A 17,516-nucleotide genomic window follows, 5' to 3' on the forward strand; every position below is an offset into this window, starting at 1 on the left:
ACAGAGCCCCCCTTCTAGATCCCTGTAGATCAAACATTGCTCAGGCTAAAATGATCGACTGCCAAATCCTGTCCTACTTGATTGTCGTAGTCAAAGAACGCTTGCAGGACACGCTGATCGAAACGGTTAGGGAGAAGGATAAAGAGTCCTTTGACGGATTCAAATGAAATTAAATTTTCTCACTTCCATTTTCTAATTTTAACACTTAACGAAAGGTAGAAGAAAGAACCATGTCCGTTATGTGTTTATTTCAATTTACTAAGGAACATATATCATTGCTAGAAATGTTTTGCCTACAATATGGATTTCGCGTTAAAAGGACAATATCAATGTCGATAAAGGATCGGTTAACGTTCGATCAAAAGATTTATTGACAAGAAACCTAATTCGTAACGAGTGGTCACAATACGATGCTTATCAACCGGTACGTCCCGATGTTTAATCAATACGAAACGAGTTTTCGAGTGCGTTCGGTCGGTCAGAGAACAGCGAGCTGAAAAATTTCACGCAATTTTCCACGAAATAATTCCCATTGTTACTGAAAACGAAATACTTGGTCCGTCCGGTAGACGTAGGGTCGCGGCACGTTAATTACAAATAACTGTACGCGAAATGAAACGAAATGAAGAGAGGCAAAGAGGGTACCCGATGTTTTCCTGTTAATTATCGTAATAAAGGCTTTTATCGTTGTCGGCCCGTAATTACAGATCGTTTCATCCTTTATCAAAACTCATTCCGTAACAGATGCTTTTGTCTTTAACATTGTTGCAGTTTATTTTGATACGAAAGTTGAAGCACGATAAATGTTCATGTTCATCGGAAATGAAACAAGAATGCACGCGGAGGTTCGTGTAATAATTTGTAATCTTTGTAAAAGAAAACGTTTTAATTTGGTACATTCAATGAAATCCATGTCAATATTTTATGATAGCTGAAGATCTTTATTGTTATTTCCTGTTATTTGCTAAAAATCCAGCTTCACAAACTTGCTGGGTAGTTAACCCAGGATTCAAGCATCTGGTAACGAACTTAATGAAACACGTGTTTGGATCCAAGCCAAACCGTCGACCGGTCACACGCAGCGCCGTTTAAGCTTCTTTGAAGCACGCGACAAGCAGGCTCGTACGAGGCTTCAAAGGCGAACAGTGTATTCACCGTCCAGTGTAACGCGAATTCTAATTCACGGTGGCTGAAAAAGGCAGCTAGACTGGCGTCAACGATTAACCAAGCGGACCGCAGGCAACAAACGTTTCTGTCCGCGATTCGTTCGCGATTTATAAACCCGTCGCGGAACGTGCAAACATTCACGGTTGCGTGAAAAAATTCGCGCGACTACGAGTGTCGTACGACGCGACGTTTTGTTTGGCCCGTTGCCAAAACACCGTTCTAATGAATTCACTTGCTCTTCGTGTAACTGCTCATACATGAAACGCTGTTTGATCTTCTTTGAGTACCGACACCGTGCAACAAACAGGCGTCTATGAAGTTTCAAAAGATGAACAACGCGTTCGGCTACTAATAAGGGTTACATTCACTGTACTTGGAAAGATGATTTGAATATGCGTAAAAATTAATTAAATCGCCGAAATATAACGTCAAAGCTATATATAAAATGAAAACAACCATGAAAATTTGCAGGATCCTAAGAAATCTGTAGTGTCTGACTTTCTATAGACCTCTACTACTTGCAGACCGCTTGTACCACTTCCCTACGCATTATCCTCGTCCCTCGGTAATTGTTTACTATTTTTTTTTTACTAATCATCATTTTTTGTTCTTCTGACACTTAACTATAATATAGACGAGTTGAAAAAACCTTTTTTTCTGTATAGGTACTAGAAAACTATTTTCAATTGTCAAAAATGAAACATTGTATCTCTATATTTTCTGACTTTTGGTTCTTTACAAATTTTTATAAAAAGGCAATAGAAATCTTCAGCTTTTATAAAAAAAAAAATTGGTACTACAAATTGTAACAACAATATCTTCGGTGTTCAACAATCATTCGGAAATCTAGTTAGAGCCCTTTGCATTTCTGGCTGTTCGTTCGAGTTAGAACACTGCAGGCAATACAGCCGGAGAGTCGATCCATCATATTGGTCAATCTATCGCGAAATGGTCCCGGTGAGTTCGTTTTATCGCGCGACCCATCCAATCCATCGAACCTATCCATGAAAGAGAAGAGCAACGCTCGCAGACGACCACTCGGCAGCAAGAGAAGTCGCAATTGCGCGCTGTGCTGGTTGATTCTATTTATTCGTGGACGGTGCAACCCGGTATAATTGATACATAGCCGACCAGCGAACAGCTGACCAAGCGGCTGCTTCAGGATGCTGGCAAAAGGTAGAAAAATATTGTTAGAGCAGCGATAATACGGCAGTGTATCACCGACCTGACGTGCCGGCCGATTTATCCTCCACGAACGTCTGCGACACGTTTCTCCCTATCGAGAGAATATTCTTTTTTTATAAGTTTTGCTTGTTAACCGTTGAACAGCGGTGAATGGGTCAATCGTGACCTAGATTTATGGAGCACAATGGTGCACCGAGTAAAATTGAGGCAAATTAAATTTCGTAAATGAAAATGAAAAGGAATTTACTTGGGATTTTTTCTCCCATTTTATATGCATCGTACTCGAATGATATCGAGTTCTACCGAAGCATGAAAGCAAGGAAATCGAAACAAATATTTCTTGGGTGGAAGTTTCTTTCGTCTCACGAAATTATTCCATTCGTCACCGATTTCCAAAGGAAAGTTGCTGACATTCACGCGTCGGGTAATGGATGAAGAATAATGCTCGAGTCTATATCACCTCGTTCCGATATCTTCGACTACATTAAGCTGGCAAAGTTGCACCGAAGAACGTTTCAACCCTTTTCTGGAACCTTAAGAGGTTCAGCTATCTGTAGAAACATCTTTGTAATATCCCCTTTCGTTTGCATTTAAATCGAAATCAAAACATTCTTCCCTTTTTAGAGAATTATGTTTGTTAGTCAATACTTGAACAACAATTGCTACAAAACAGGCATTCTCAACTTTTTCATTTTGTCACAAAAGAATAATACGAATTATTACCTTTTCATTTCATAATTAGGATACCAAAAATTCATTGTTTGATTCAATGCTTTAATTTGGAGTTATTAAGCAAATTTTCCTTTTGTCTCAATTTTTTAATTATTCCCCCGAAGCAGATAAATTTAACGTTAATTAAATCTTACGATTGTACTTGAACTTTTCGTAACAATAATTTCCCTCGTTTGCTGAATTTCGTATTCAATTTGCTTCGAACTTACTTCACGGTGCATACAGGTATGCAACAGAGAAATGGACGTTGCATTCGCCCTTAATTTGGCAAACCAACCCGCGACCCCATAATTTCACTCCGAAATCTGGCGTTCTCGTGGGTTTGTGAAACGTCAATAGCTATTGGAAAGCTGAAACTCTAAGTCTTCCAAGTTCTAATTAGAACTGGGAATTTCCCATCTATCTAGATGCATGTTGCTCTTATTACAGCAAGATCTCTACGGAATTTCGCATTTTTTTCGTATGCCCCTTATATATTTGGGAATAACGAAACAGTATAGAAAAATATATTGTCGCAGTTAAAAAAGAAGTTGAGAAGCTGTCAAAGATATCCCGTGCTTACCGTAAAGTAAAAGCTATTCGCGAGTTTTGACGTGGAATTTCAGTTCGATCGTAAACGGACTTTTGCAATATCGCTCGGTCGGGTTTTCGAGCGGCGAAACGATACGTTTCACGCGTGAACGAACAATCTAACCGCGATGCACGCGTACATCCGTGGATTTTCACGGTAAACGCCGGGATAATAGTCGAATTGTACACTTTGCCCATTATGATCTGGCTGGGAGCAGACTAAAGCCGAGTATTTATGTAATGCGGCCGTGTCGCAGTAATGCATGCATTGCACGTCCGTCGACACCGAGGTTACGGAGCGTGTTAATTAGTGCTCGCTCGTTACGCGTCATAAATTAATATTTCAATTACGATCTCGCTAATGTCGTATACCTTGGGATACGCTCGCGTATTCCGTCTCGCAACGCTTGATCAACACTTTGCTCGACGAGTGTTGCATTCAAAAATGCATCCAACCCTGGCACGGCGGACCATGGAGAGAGCCCACAATTTCAGTTTAATCTTGTATTTCATTTCCTGAATGTTACACTGTCCCTTAAAAATATGATACATTTAACTTCAGGTTAATATCCTTGCATTTTATCTATTTTGTGTTTTGTAGTTCGTTAACGTGCTGTTGCAGTTAGTTATAAAATGAATGGAAGTAAATTTTGAAAAAAAAACTGCTTCGCACTTATTTAAATGAAACGCCCACGTGGCTTGATCGGTTGAAACCGTATGCCACGCACGATTTTCGTGTTTTATTTAAACGCGCCCTTCACGTTTTGCAATTCAGATACGTTTAACATTTGCATCGTGACGCGGAGAGGGGCAAAAAAGGGGTCAGAAAAACGGTAAAATACGGGGACTCGGGTGGGCGCGTAACTTTCGCTGGACGGCGAGGACCGATCGCGCGAAACGGAAGCGTCGCGGTCGCAGTGTCATTTCGGATTCATGAATAAATACCTACCGGCGCTGGGCACGAGTGTGAAAAAACAGACGAAGAACGCACACATGATGGAGAAATGTTTGTGAGCGTGCTCGTACAGTCAAAATCCCAGCCAATGGAAGATAAAACAATAGTATCGGTCGTATAAATTCTTGCCACCGTGTTTGCGGACGGTTTGACCACCTGCTCCTAGATTGATGCCCCCTGCACGTTGCAAAATCTATCAAACGAATGCCCTCGCCTCGTTTTACGGATCAGATCGCGAAGGAACGTTTAGACACTTGTAAATTCGTCCCTTGGAAGGTGTCGTTTAAGTGTAAGATTGTAAAACTTTTATTTGTCGGATTGGTTGCAAAATGATCCACGTTACATTTTTATGACTTGGGAGATCACGTCAACCCTCGGACGGGGGACCACGAAGAGAGTCTCGATTTTAATTTAATTCCGTGTTTCATATCATTTTCATTTTCTAAATTTTATACATTGCACATTTCTTGAGGATTTTCTAAGCCACGGTGTTGACTAACCGAATCACGATGAGACCGGTCACACTATTGTCCTATAGACATGTACGTAAAGAACGAAATGGAGTCTCGAAAATTCGCCAAAGCACGACGAGAGTTTCGAACAGAAGAGAACCGAGCCGAACGACCGATCCGTATCGTGCAATTACAGTGAATGCAGTTTCACTGTTGACTCGAACCCGATCCCCTATTATTTGCCGGCCGGACACGGAGAAATTAATTCGTTGTTAAATACTGCTTACATTGTTATTGACTCTGTAATTGATCGATCGGATTTTCGGTATCGCGGCAGCTCGTCTCTGTTAAATGAAGTAGAGAGGTATGGAAATAATTACCGGCGTTGTCACGGTTATTTGCGCGGGAACGTACATATTTTTGTTAATGAACGACCGTAACGACGCGAAGAATGTTAATTGCGTTTCCCTGTAACGAGCGGTGTTGCGCTGATTTCAGATGAGGATGTTAACGAACGAAAAAATGTACAACGATATAGGTATTTTTAAAAACGAATTTTTGTATCGTTTCAAGATGAGATCAGATTGAAATTGAAAAATTTCCCATGGTACAATGAATCGTAAGAGCGATCGCGATACGTAAGAAGAGAAACCGTGATACACAGTTCTTCAGGGTTATCGATCGAGGCCAGCTGGCACGACTATTCCTTTGAGAACCGATGCCACGAAGTAGACGAAGCTAAGTGGGCGCGAGATAAATTGAGAATAATACCTCCCTTATTCCGTGCACCTTCTTGCCACGTGCCGTTTTTACGAGATCGGCCTTTTCGCCTCGACCCTTCGACACCGTCGTCCTCGTAACATCTGCTGCTGCCGATTATTCTTGGACATTTTTCACCGGTTCGCGTCGCCTCGAGAATTACCAAAGAAAATTCACGCGCCACCGCCTCTTCCTATCGCGGTCCACCTTGCATAGTAATGGGCTTCACTCTCGGCCCCCGCTACCTTTCCTGACGTTTACCTTTAATTAACTTTTCTATGGATTACCAGCGCGATCCTCTCGTTTCACTCGCCTCGATCACTTTCCTTTAATTCGAGCCAAAGCGTTTTAACTGATCGAGTCTCACGATCTCTTCGTTGTCTCTTCGATCGTTCCATTATTACTCGACTGTCGGAGTAGTTTCTTAACTGTTGCTGGAGCTTAGAGAGGAAACCGAGCTGTTGTGCACTTTGAACGGAAGTTACTTTGCTCGAGAGGATCGGTGAGTGAATCCTGCAAGCGAAAGGAAATACTTTGGACGAGTACTCTTGGATTTAATTGCGGATACTGGGACGTTGGGACGGGGTGGTTTCATCATGTTTCTTAATAAATTTTTCAAAGTCTTCCATATGTCGGATACTCGCACACCCCTGTTAGATATTCATAAGTATCGGTGAAACGTGAGCGTTAAAGGGTTAAACTGGAAGGGTGGAAAACTCTAATAATTATTCGCCAAAGTTTTCTCCAATTAAGTGCAAAGGGGTTAATTCTCTTGCAAACGTTTCCCCAGTATATCTATTTCGGCATTAAACCGAGTGTTTCGAGCATTCAACTTAGCTGGGTAAAGCGTCCATGAATCACCGGGCCGGAAAAGGGCGAAGGAAACGGACAATAGCATCGCACGAGGATCTGGCCGGTGAACGCGATAAAAAGGCCAAAAACTGCGCATAAAAATCTCCCCGAAATTTATGATATCGCTGCGCCGGTTCAATTGTTTTCGCAAAGTGCACACCGGCCGCGAGATACTTCCGTTACGGATTCGCTCAGAGCGCATCTATTTCGGCGCTTGAAATGGAAAGAGAGAAAGAGAGATTGGCGAGGAAAAAAGGGAGAAAACGGGGAAAAAATACGGGGAGACCGGTTGTTTGTTTCGTAAACAATGGCGTTTCGTTCTTAATCGCGATCGTTATTCACGATCTCCGAGAAAAGAAGAGAGGCTAGCTTTAAAGAGTAATTATTTTATTCACCGGGAAACATTTTATATGGTTCGCAATACTCTCTCCTAGACCAGTTATTTTCGGGAAGACTTCTTAAGTAGTTATTAGTGGACAAGAAAATGCTCGTGAATTTGAGTGCTTTAAATTTATATAGAACGATACTTCTATGTCATGAATTTTTGCTAGACTCGTGACAATATCATTGATCTATATTCGTCAAGTGAGTTATGGTCGGGGATGTGTATCGGATTGGCACAGTACCGTGTCAGCGATCCGTGAATCACCTGCAAGGGTTCTCGAACCGCGAAAGAGATCGCGATCTTGTAGAGATACAAACGATGGGCACCAGCTGCGGGCGTCTTAATGCGCCGGCTTGGCTCGTAAATAACTTTGCCTCGATGTTGCGAGAGGAAAAGAGCGAGAATGCTACGAAAGAGCGAAGCAGACGGCGTGGCAAAGTGCAGGAAAAAGACAACCTCGAAGTTGGATAACGTCTTGCGGAGAATTAATATCCCGCTTTATTGTGCCAACCGAGGAGTCAGCAGCCGTTTATTGGAAACGCGTTTCCGCCAAGATTGGTGGCGAAACTCTTTTGTCGAGCACACCATCGCCGTGTCTATATTTGTACGAATAATTAAGAAATTTTTAGATTATATACACAGACTAGTTTGGCTACACTTTGCTTGTTCTACCAGCGTGTTTGAAATGTAGATTCGCGGTTGTAACTTTAAATTGCACGTTGTTTCTGTGTATTTGCATAAATTCCAGCTTTTGTAGGAGCAACAAAGTGTATCGTTGCAGGTGTTATTAATCAAGCTGAAGTTCAATCTTGAAGGATTATGTTTTTTTACTGCTTTAAGTAATTTACTGCTCTAAAAGTCTGATAACCTCGGGCCTTAGAAATCTTAATCCGTTCTTAGATATAATTACACAGCATTAAACTTTGCATCCTAGAGAAGATATTGAACGCGCAAAGTGCATTGTGCGATATTTCCTAGAAAGGAGCACGCTATTTTTTATCGACACCGATTATAAATAGGAGGCGTGAAAAGATATTCGAGTCAGCGGGGTCGAACGTGACCGAACAATGATCTTTTCAAGAGATTTCACGGCAACTTGCTAACAAAATTGAATAACCAAGTGTACCAACTCTTTCCTGCCACGTTGAAACTTTACGTATCTATCATCCAATTATGTTCATACAATGTCCGTACATTGTTGTTCAATCTTTCAATAAATTAGGAAGAAACACCATTCTATACGTCGCGATTAACCCAGCTCCCTCATTGAAGGGTTAAAATATTTAAAAAATTATAATAATTTATAGATATTGATTGCGAAAGGGGTTAGGTCGAAGAGGTTTTTGTTTAGAAAATTCATTTCATTTGATTCAACAATAATGGACTTTTTTTTTTTCATTTTTCAATCGATCAATGATCAATCGTGTTAGCTCCCCCATAAATCGCTACGTTTGGATTAGTCTAGCTTTGGAATGGATCATGCTTGCAGGAATAATCAACGGAACCGGTGCTTTCCACCGGCTAACACGAACTAATCGGTAGGAAGCTCTGTGATATTGTTGCGGATAAATTATTGCACCCGTATCGACGAGTTCTCGTAATGACCCACATTTCGTGGATCGTTCGAGCGACCTTCCATCTGGCTTGCCTAGCGAACCCTCGATAACGCTGGACCATGAACCTTGATAGGGTTTTTTTTTCGTTTATCCGATAACGACCTCCTATGGACTGCAATAAAAGTCGATAAGTCGAGAAAGAAATATCGCCGGTCTCGCTAATGTCGCGGAATAGGCTCAGGGAGTAGATACACTGACTGAGAACTTTGCTCCTCGATGATCGACGAGCTATTACGTCGAATACACTGACGATAAGTGAAAAATCAGTTAATACATTGACTGATATAATGAAAATGATAATAAGATTTTAAGAATACGAATCATTTTTATTAAATTTAAGTTTTCAATTTTCCATCTTTCAATTTTCGAGTACCTACTTACTTCTAATCATTTTTTAAATTATTATATAATTTTTTTTCTTAATTATTTTATAACAGTATCTTTGCTATTTATAATTAGCGACGCATTCATGGAATTTTTGTATTGTACAGAATTTACCATTTCTAAAAACTTAGAATAGTTTATGGAATGGGTCATAATGGACCTAGAACTTGCTGGGTTAAGAGAATAAACGGAGTGAACTTTATCGAGGGTTAGGGGTGATTTTCCCGGGAATTATTAGAAATGACGGTAAATTTTTTTCTTCCAATTGAGTTTAGGGTGGTCATTTTATGTACTATGTGGAGTGCCTTTATTATGGTTCATAAGTTCTTTAGTATTTGGGGTGGAAACCTACTTTATTAACAAGCTGATTCTATCTTTAATTAAATAATTATGAAATAGAAAAAGAAAGAAAATTCTATATAATTAAATAATCATATATTCAATCATTTTCAACGCAGATTCAATAACATAGAGAATACCAATTTTCTCATTTTATATGATTCAGAGATGGAACTTATAGTGACAATTTTACAAGCGTTATAATACAAATCACCCTCGGTATAAAAGTTCATATTACCAGTACTCTTTTTTATTTTGAAGCAAAATGATATTTCATATAGGAAGGAATTCATATTATATCCCGTGCACCTTCACGCTTTTTGCCACATACACATTTGTATTCCTGTGAAAAATGGAGTTCACAGATTGTCTGTTGAGGTTTGACGGACGAAGCACTTTCTACTTTTATGAAAGAAACTTTTTTTATTTAGTTTTTGTATTTCCCTCGTGACTATATTAAAATTTTCTTCCAGAATTTATGCATTAAAAATCTTTAGTTCGAATAATAAATAATAAAGCATTGTTATTTAAATTTTCTTATGTTTTTTTAATAGAAATATTATCTTTGAAACTTTTGTTTATTTTTTTTTTCTGAGATAGATCATTAACCGTAAAAATAATCAACGACTTTGTTGGTAAAAGTTTCACCGACAAGTTACGAGTCTCTTGCGGTACGTTCATTCACGGAAAAATCAAACTTTAATTTGATTCTTCGAGACTGACGCAGGGTAGACGTTATAGGGCGAGGAATGGGTGGGTGGATGGGTGGCGAGATCGATGGGAAAGGTGACGAGTTCATTTTGGAAATAAGAAAAGTTTCGTCGGACGTTACTTTGGGACGCTGTCAGATGGTGGATTTCATTACCGTGGAATCTTGATGTCTTTTCGTTCGGATCGCCACATCCGTTCGTGTGCTTCACGATATTAGAAGATCCTTCGTAATTTCCATTTTATTGCCAACCGTCGAATTCAATATTATGTACTAGAATCCCACTGACAAGCTTCTCAATACCACCGGTTGTTGACTGCAAAGCAATTTAATAATTCATTGACAAAATTTCATGAACAGCTGGAGATTAAAAATTGTACGCTCTCAATATTTTCATCCACAATAGGTCTTTTAGAACTTGATTCATCTTTAACAGCTTCTCGTCCTCCTAAAAAGATCTTACGTCATCGTAAAGCTTATGCTTCGCCATAAGCCTTTTTCAACTTTTTATAGTTTCCGAAAGTATTTCCATTAAATTTTACATAAAATAAAGAATAGTGAATCCTTACTCGCTATGTCCACGCTATAGCGGGATTGACGATTCCGAAATCGCCCGATCTTGGCCGATCGCAGCCGAGTGATCGGTACGAGGGGAGGAGTGGGGACGGTTGCACGAGGAGAAGAAGACAAGATGGCGTCGTGGTTGACAGGCACGAGGAAATCGTTTATTAAAAATTCGTTTAAATTTTAATGTGAGTGATTTAAAAACCTAATCCAAGTGTCTCTCTCGTGCATGGCGTATACGTGCATGATTTTTGTTGATTGTGTGAGTGTACGCATACAGGTCATGGCACAAGAAGTCTGTGCCCTTAAAGTGATACTAATGAAAGAATTTGTGTTTCTGTTTCAGGTTGCTCTTGCGTCGTCTACAGCAGCTCGGACAGACCTCAAGGTGGCACATTTACAACCCCTTATTATCCCAAAAGATATCCCTCGAACATTGATTGCCTGCTTTATACGTTCATCGGCCAACCCGACGAAATCGTAAAGTTGACGTTTCATCACTTCAACATTCGACGTGTTCGACCCGAGTGAGTACCCCATTCAAAAGTTTTATTTTTATTTAAAGTATCTCAAATTTTCCTCCATCGTAATATTTGTTCATCGATGGATCTTTCCTGTGGACGAGGTACTACTCGATAATATGAGGTAATTAAATTATCATGGTATAGGTTTAGGTTAGGTTAAACAGGAATTAAGAATGTTTTGAACAGAATTGAATAATGCATGAAATTTAATTAGCATTACGATGTATGATAAATACCTCAATCTAAATAATGAAATATAATATGCAGGATTTAAATAATGAATTAATTTTATGTAACGTGGAATAATAATTTTTGATTGAGTTTAATATAATTACATTTATTCATAAATAATTTTTATTAATATCAATTTTTTATTTATCTTAAATTATTTGGTACCATGATAAATTATTATACCTCTTATTCTCTCTGTAAATACGTCTATTCGTGTTTTACTTTTACCGTAATAATTTTCTCGAATAAATATTAGAGATGTTCTTTAATTAATTAATATTTTAATTTCAATTAAATTAATTAACGTTCAAAGTTCGTTAGTCTTCTGAAAAGGTTCCCCCGAAGCTGCTATCGCAGGTACAAATTACCTTAAATTTATACTGCAGTCCGACTTGTCTCGCACAAAAGGGGAGATAGCAGGTCGAATGAAATTTTACAGGGTGTTCATTGTGTTGATCACCCTGATATTTTATTATTGTTTCTGATCATTTGAGAAGATAATATTTCAAATCAGACCTTAATAAATTTCGGTTGAGTAATGAAGCAATTAAACGCAAATTAATACAATACGAAATTCGGATAATGAAATGACAAAGAGATGTACAGGATTGATACACGCAATCAAACCCATATGTCAAAAATTTTAGATTGTTTATTCATATTATTAAATCTCTTTGAAACCGGTGTAAGTGATTTGAAAATAAATTATTTTACAAATGATCAGAGATTTACTTTGGCTTAGGATAACTTCAGCCTCAATAGCCTTAAAATGTAATATCAATTACCAATTCATAGCACGTGGACGTGAATATCTTCCAAATTTTAAATTCATAGCATATTATGGTAGGATATCACCGGTAGAAAGTTTAATATCATTTTACAGGTTTCGTGTCTGAAACGTTGACTGATATTCTTAAGGGAAACATCGCTCCGTTTCACTTTTTGTCTCGTGCCATCACGAAAATGGCATCTCAGAAGCGCGACTGTTCCCGACAATCCGAAAAGCGACGTTTCCCTTTTGACATTTAAGTTATTCCAATTAGAAATTAGTTAACATAATGCTCCTAATGAAGATCGCACGAACGAAAACAGGCTATTAAAGTGGCTCTCTATTAGAGCAGGGTATTAACTTCGTGACGGCGGCTCTCGCGGATTTAGCGAGGAGAAGGAAGTTTCATTTATTAAAACAGATGCAAGATTCCGTTTGAGATACGCTGAATCCGCTTTAGAAACTAACACAATGCTCGATGGGCTACGTGTTTCGCACTTTATCGGGTATCGTGCACGAAAAGGAGCTTAAAATGGGCGAACCCTGTAATTCTCTCCTTTGTCCGATTTTTAGAAAAGAAAGGAAACCTTAGAAATTCTTCTTTTTCTTACCTACGTTAGAAATGATGTAAAAAAAGTCTTGGTTCGAATTGAATTTTGTCACGTGAACGAGTGACACGTTTTTCCTTTTTTCCCCCTCGAGTCGACGTATGTAGCCGGATGGCTTTTTCGCATTTTTCTATGAAGCACTTAGAAATTCGTCGGGTAACGACCGTTTCGCGGAATTGAATTCCAAATGCGATTCGTCCCTCGACGAAGACGAGCACCGCGCGCTGACTTATGGCGGTTTTTCTTCGGGCCGCGAGCAGGAGACGAGGAAACGAAGGGAACCTGGCTAGCCAATTTGTAGCTCTGCTACCTGCTCGTGCACACGTGCAAATCCACCCTGACAAAACGTTCCCCTTCGACCCGTAATAAGGATTCTACGTTGACAAGCTTTAAAGGGGATTTCTGTCTCGGGGATGAAGTCGACTCTTACACTCGAAACCCCCGTGGATTTGTTTCTTGTGGCAGACGTGGAATCTATGGGGTTCCGGCATCTTTAAGTTGAAACTTACATTCTGGTTTGAATGTCTAAAATCTTAATCATTTTTTACTTTAATATCTTTTCCTGGAAAAGTAATGTTGTTTTGAACCATTATACCCCATAATAAATTCAGGGTTTCTACGTTGAGATTGAAATTAGGAAATTTTTTAATAGTTTTGACTGAAAATTACATATTCAGTATCTTCTGATATGAAGTACTTGACGTATTGGAATCATTTTCTGATGGAATTAATTCTGTTGAAGACATGTAATTCTGTTTGTGGTTTCACGTTATTCATGGAATACCTCATTATTCACCACTTCAGTTGAAACAATTGTACGATATTAATTTAGTACGCCACATTTAACTGAATATCGTTGTGACAGCAGACTATGTCAAATTTACAACCACTTGAAATTTCTTCGAATAATTTATTATAAACTTGTATTTTTTGTAGTTAAGCAAGCATCAATTCATATTTTCCGCTCTGCTATTTATATCTCGGTGATTTTAGAAGTTTTTAGAGTTTGAAAGAAGGTAGGCAAGCAGTTGCCAAACAACGTGGTCATTTTGTTTGATTTAATCGTGGTAGGATCCTCAAAGAGCTAGTTTTTGAAACCGTGTTTACTTAGGAGTTGTGCCCTGGTTATCAGAAATAATATTCGCTTTCAGAAGTTTATCCACGCATATTTTCATCCCCTCGAAGAATATTCCAAAACCTAATTAAAAAATCTGAAATTTTTTTCTCTTTATCAAATTCTAATAAAATAATAATCACTGTACAAATTTTTCTCCCTAAAATAGCTTCAGGTAGTATTTTAATTTGTTTTTCACTTTTTACCTCCACGTTAAAATATAAATTTGAATTTCAATTTGACGAAGATTTAATTAAAACTAAATTCAGCTTGTTCAGAGATTTAGCCAATTTTCAGTTTAATCAAGTGATACGAGCTTTTGTAACATGACCAATTGCAACTAATTTGTACAGATACAAAACTTAGACCTCGGTAATGTGTTCAGTCCCTGGTGCATATCCATTTAGCAATTCTGCTGAAACTTCGCCGATTAGCTCGGCCAGACTCGCAATAACTAATTTCCTGGCTACGATTCGTAATAGTTTCCCCGTTATGAATTTGAACACTCATCGAAAGAAACAAGATTGAATCGATATTCGTACGGTTATTGATTAGAGTCTGGTTATGTCATTTGCTTTCGTAATCCTGTATTATCATCAAAATCACTTGAAACTGGTGATGAGGATAAGGTACTTACATCGATTCGGAAAATGTAGCACGCATTACAAACCGAAGCTCGATTGGGCATGCTTGGCTCCTGTTACGTCCCAGGGGAAGATGGATCAACGGATAAGAGGCATTCCGTCTTACCAAGCACCGTGTTCCCCTGATAGCCGCCCTCCCAATCACAGCCAGCTCGATTGCAAACGTATGCTGAATGCAATGAGACAACTGCATCCTCCTACTGCAGTTACAATGCCGTTCAACGTTGCGACATGCGCTACAAATATAGCATGATCGTGGTAAAGTTGCCTCTAAGAACTTCCTTGAATACTCTTACAAAAGCTTGACGAAATAACGAATACACTAAGGAATTTTAAAGTCTTTTCTGATCAGTACAATTAATTAATGTTAATTAAATTTTATGTCACACGATTTTTCAAAAACAATCATTCCGATTGTTTCCCAACTTTTCGAAAGTCATCTCCATAGTGAAATTCACCTTTTACACTCTCTCACGTTCTCGTCTCTCGGTAGGGGAATTCAATGCAAACATTATTTCGATATGGAAATCTGCTTGCACGTAGCAGAGAGAAAATTCCCGGTCTGCCGGCATTTCGAATGCATATCACGATGTTTGCTGGTTGGTTTAGAACGGCTAAGTGGAGGAAGGGTCAGCGATGTGACGCGGACCAGGGAGAGAGTCGGTTAGGCGTTCAGGAAGAAGGAAGTTATGAGACGAAAACTAGGAAGATTCCGTTGAATGCGGTGGCGGTTTCCGTGGACGGGACCGGCCCTTGCAGATTTTATTTTCTGCTTCGAATGCCGCTGTCCCTCCGAGCGGAATATGAATCTCTCTTTTGTGAAGTTGTGGTCTCGCTCTATTTTTCTTCTCCCTTTCCGCGCCCCCCATCTCCTTTCTACCTATCTTTCTCGTCTGAAAATGTAATAACGTCGCTACGTCGATTGTTCGACCGGCACAATAGAAGGCAGATAATTAACAAGGCAGAGGGAAGAAACGGCGAAAGGTATTAACCCTTTCGTTGGGGGAGATTCCGATGTTAAGCTCGAGTTATGGGCAGTAAATTCGATGAATATTCTTTGATGGATTACGCGAAAATTGTTCGTTATCGAAGGAAGAAGCGGAAATTATCATCTAATTCTACCTTTTTCATTTTAATACTTTATCGTAGAACGCATAAAATATTATAATGAAACACTAAGGCAAATAATAATTATTATTTCTAATAGTTTGCATGTTTCGAGATCTACAGCAATGTTACAAAATTAAAAAAATTCTTTACCTTGCAATTATTACAATCAGACATCTAAAACATGTCACTGACAAGGAAAGGGTTAACGATTCGCGTGACGCGACGAGTAAATGAGTTTTAATCACGATTGAACGATCGATTCGCTAACCGGATGACCAGCGTCGCCCTTTTCGAGTTTCGGCCTCGTGATTACGTATGCAAATATGCGCCGGAATTTCTGCTGACGGGCATTATGCGTCGAAGTACGACGCGGCCGTGTCTGCCGTAGGGAACTTCCGACACGACGAGACTGTCGGAAGCATGGGCAAACAATTGGGTAATACGCGACGCTTGCGAGCAGAACGCAAGACGCGAACGGAGGGTAGGTCGCGCGGAAATTTCTATGGTCGAGGCAAGTTCAAGCATGCAATTGTTCGTGAACGAATAATTCTAGGATAATGTACTATCATTTAGAAATCTTTTTGAAAGATTTTTTTTAATTATGCGCTGTTGTGTAAATTGTTCTATATAGTGAATTGCATAAGTATTTTAAGAAAATTAATTGCTCCAAGTACGAATTATATTAAGTTTCACATTTTTGATAAAAAATATTGAAAGTTAATTTTGGAAAAATACCATGCTCTTGATATACTTGAACTTGCCTTTTTAACATTTTTTCCCAGTACACTTTGTTTTCCGGAATATTCATTTGCTACGATTTATGCATTTTAATTTCGTTGTCCATGGGGAGGAAACAGAAAAAGAGAAACAGCTAATTGCATACTTGTTGACTGTTTTAGTTGTGGAGTAAAATTTATCTGGTAACATCTTTGACACCTGTTGATTTTGCACGTAATTTGTTGGCGTGTTTAAGGTAAAGAAATCAGGTTCTTCTATTAGCTTTTACCCGAAGTTATACAATACTTTGCACATTAAAATTGATGTTCGTTAAATATTTTATACTTGGAATTATTTTCATGGAATAATATTTAACTATTTGGCATCAAAGTAGCTAAACTATTAACTAGTGTATTCAGAGACGAAGGGGTGAATTTTATTACTGATAATTCAAAAAAAAAAAGTCATCGATAAGGTATTAATAAATACAAAAACCAAGGCTCAATTTTATACCCTTATCGAAGGAAGTAGAGAGTCAACGAAATGATAATTCTTAATGGAATTTTTTCGTGTACGGGATGGAATCCTCGTATTATTCGACGTGGTGGACCTATGCCAAGCACGTGCCTCGTCCTCAGGGTACTCTGGTTCCTAGGAAGGATTCTATTTACAAATCCTATAGCAGCAGTGGCCATAAATCGTTTCTGCTGCTAAGGACCGTCCAGCCGCTTCGTATCCGATATTAAGCTGGCCATGAGAGGTTGGTCCTATTAATATGGTGTGCCGAGGTACGGCGATCGTTTACACAGCGATACGCGCTATATATATTCGAAAGCTGAGAAAATCCCTCGGAGAAGAGAGGAAACTTCGCGTTTAGATCCCGTCGCGTCAATATTAAGCCGCCCCTAGTACGAGTTATATGCATGGCGAAGGTGTCGTACCAAGTTTCCCCTCGAGCAAAAGTCCTTCGTTTGTCTGCGATTCTAATTATCGGTTGATATCGTTAACCCTTTCGTTACTAACTCGATTCGCCAACCGATCAATCTCAAAGACTATGGAAGACCATGTAAAATTAAACAAAACATTTTTAATACTATACGGTGTTCCGTGTAAGTTTTGTCAAGAAATTT

The 17,516-nt window shown here is 39.0% G+C and overlaps 1 protein-coding gene across 2 annotated transcripts in view; it reads left to right on the top strand.

Annotated features, from left to right (window-relative positions):
* The window catches only part of Sol1, a 362,434-nt gene that overhangs the window by 102,102 nt on the left and 242,816 nt on the right, over nucleotides 1-17,516 (top strand). For both annotated transcript variants that reach the window (XM_076691075.1, XM_076691076.1), the window contains one exon: nucleotides 11,016-11,196. In XM_076691075.1, coding sequence (XP_076547190.1) covers nucleotides 11,016-11,196 — 181 coding nt within the window. The remainder of the gene's footprint in view (nucleotides 1-11,015; nucleotides 11,197-17,516) is intronic.

The sequence above is a fragment of the Osmia lignaria genome, chromosome 11, assembly GCF_051020975.1.
Source record: "Osmia lignaria lignaria isolate PbOS001 chromosome 11, iyOsmLign1, whole genome shotgun sequence".
Taxonomy (NCBI): domain Eukaryota; kingdom Metazoa; phylum Arthropoda; class Insecta; order Hymenoptera; family Megachilidae; genus Osmia; species Osmia lignaria.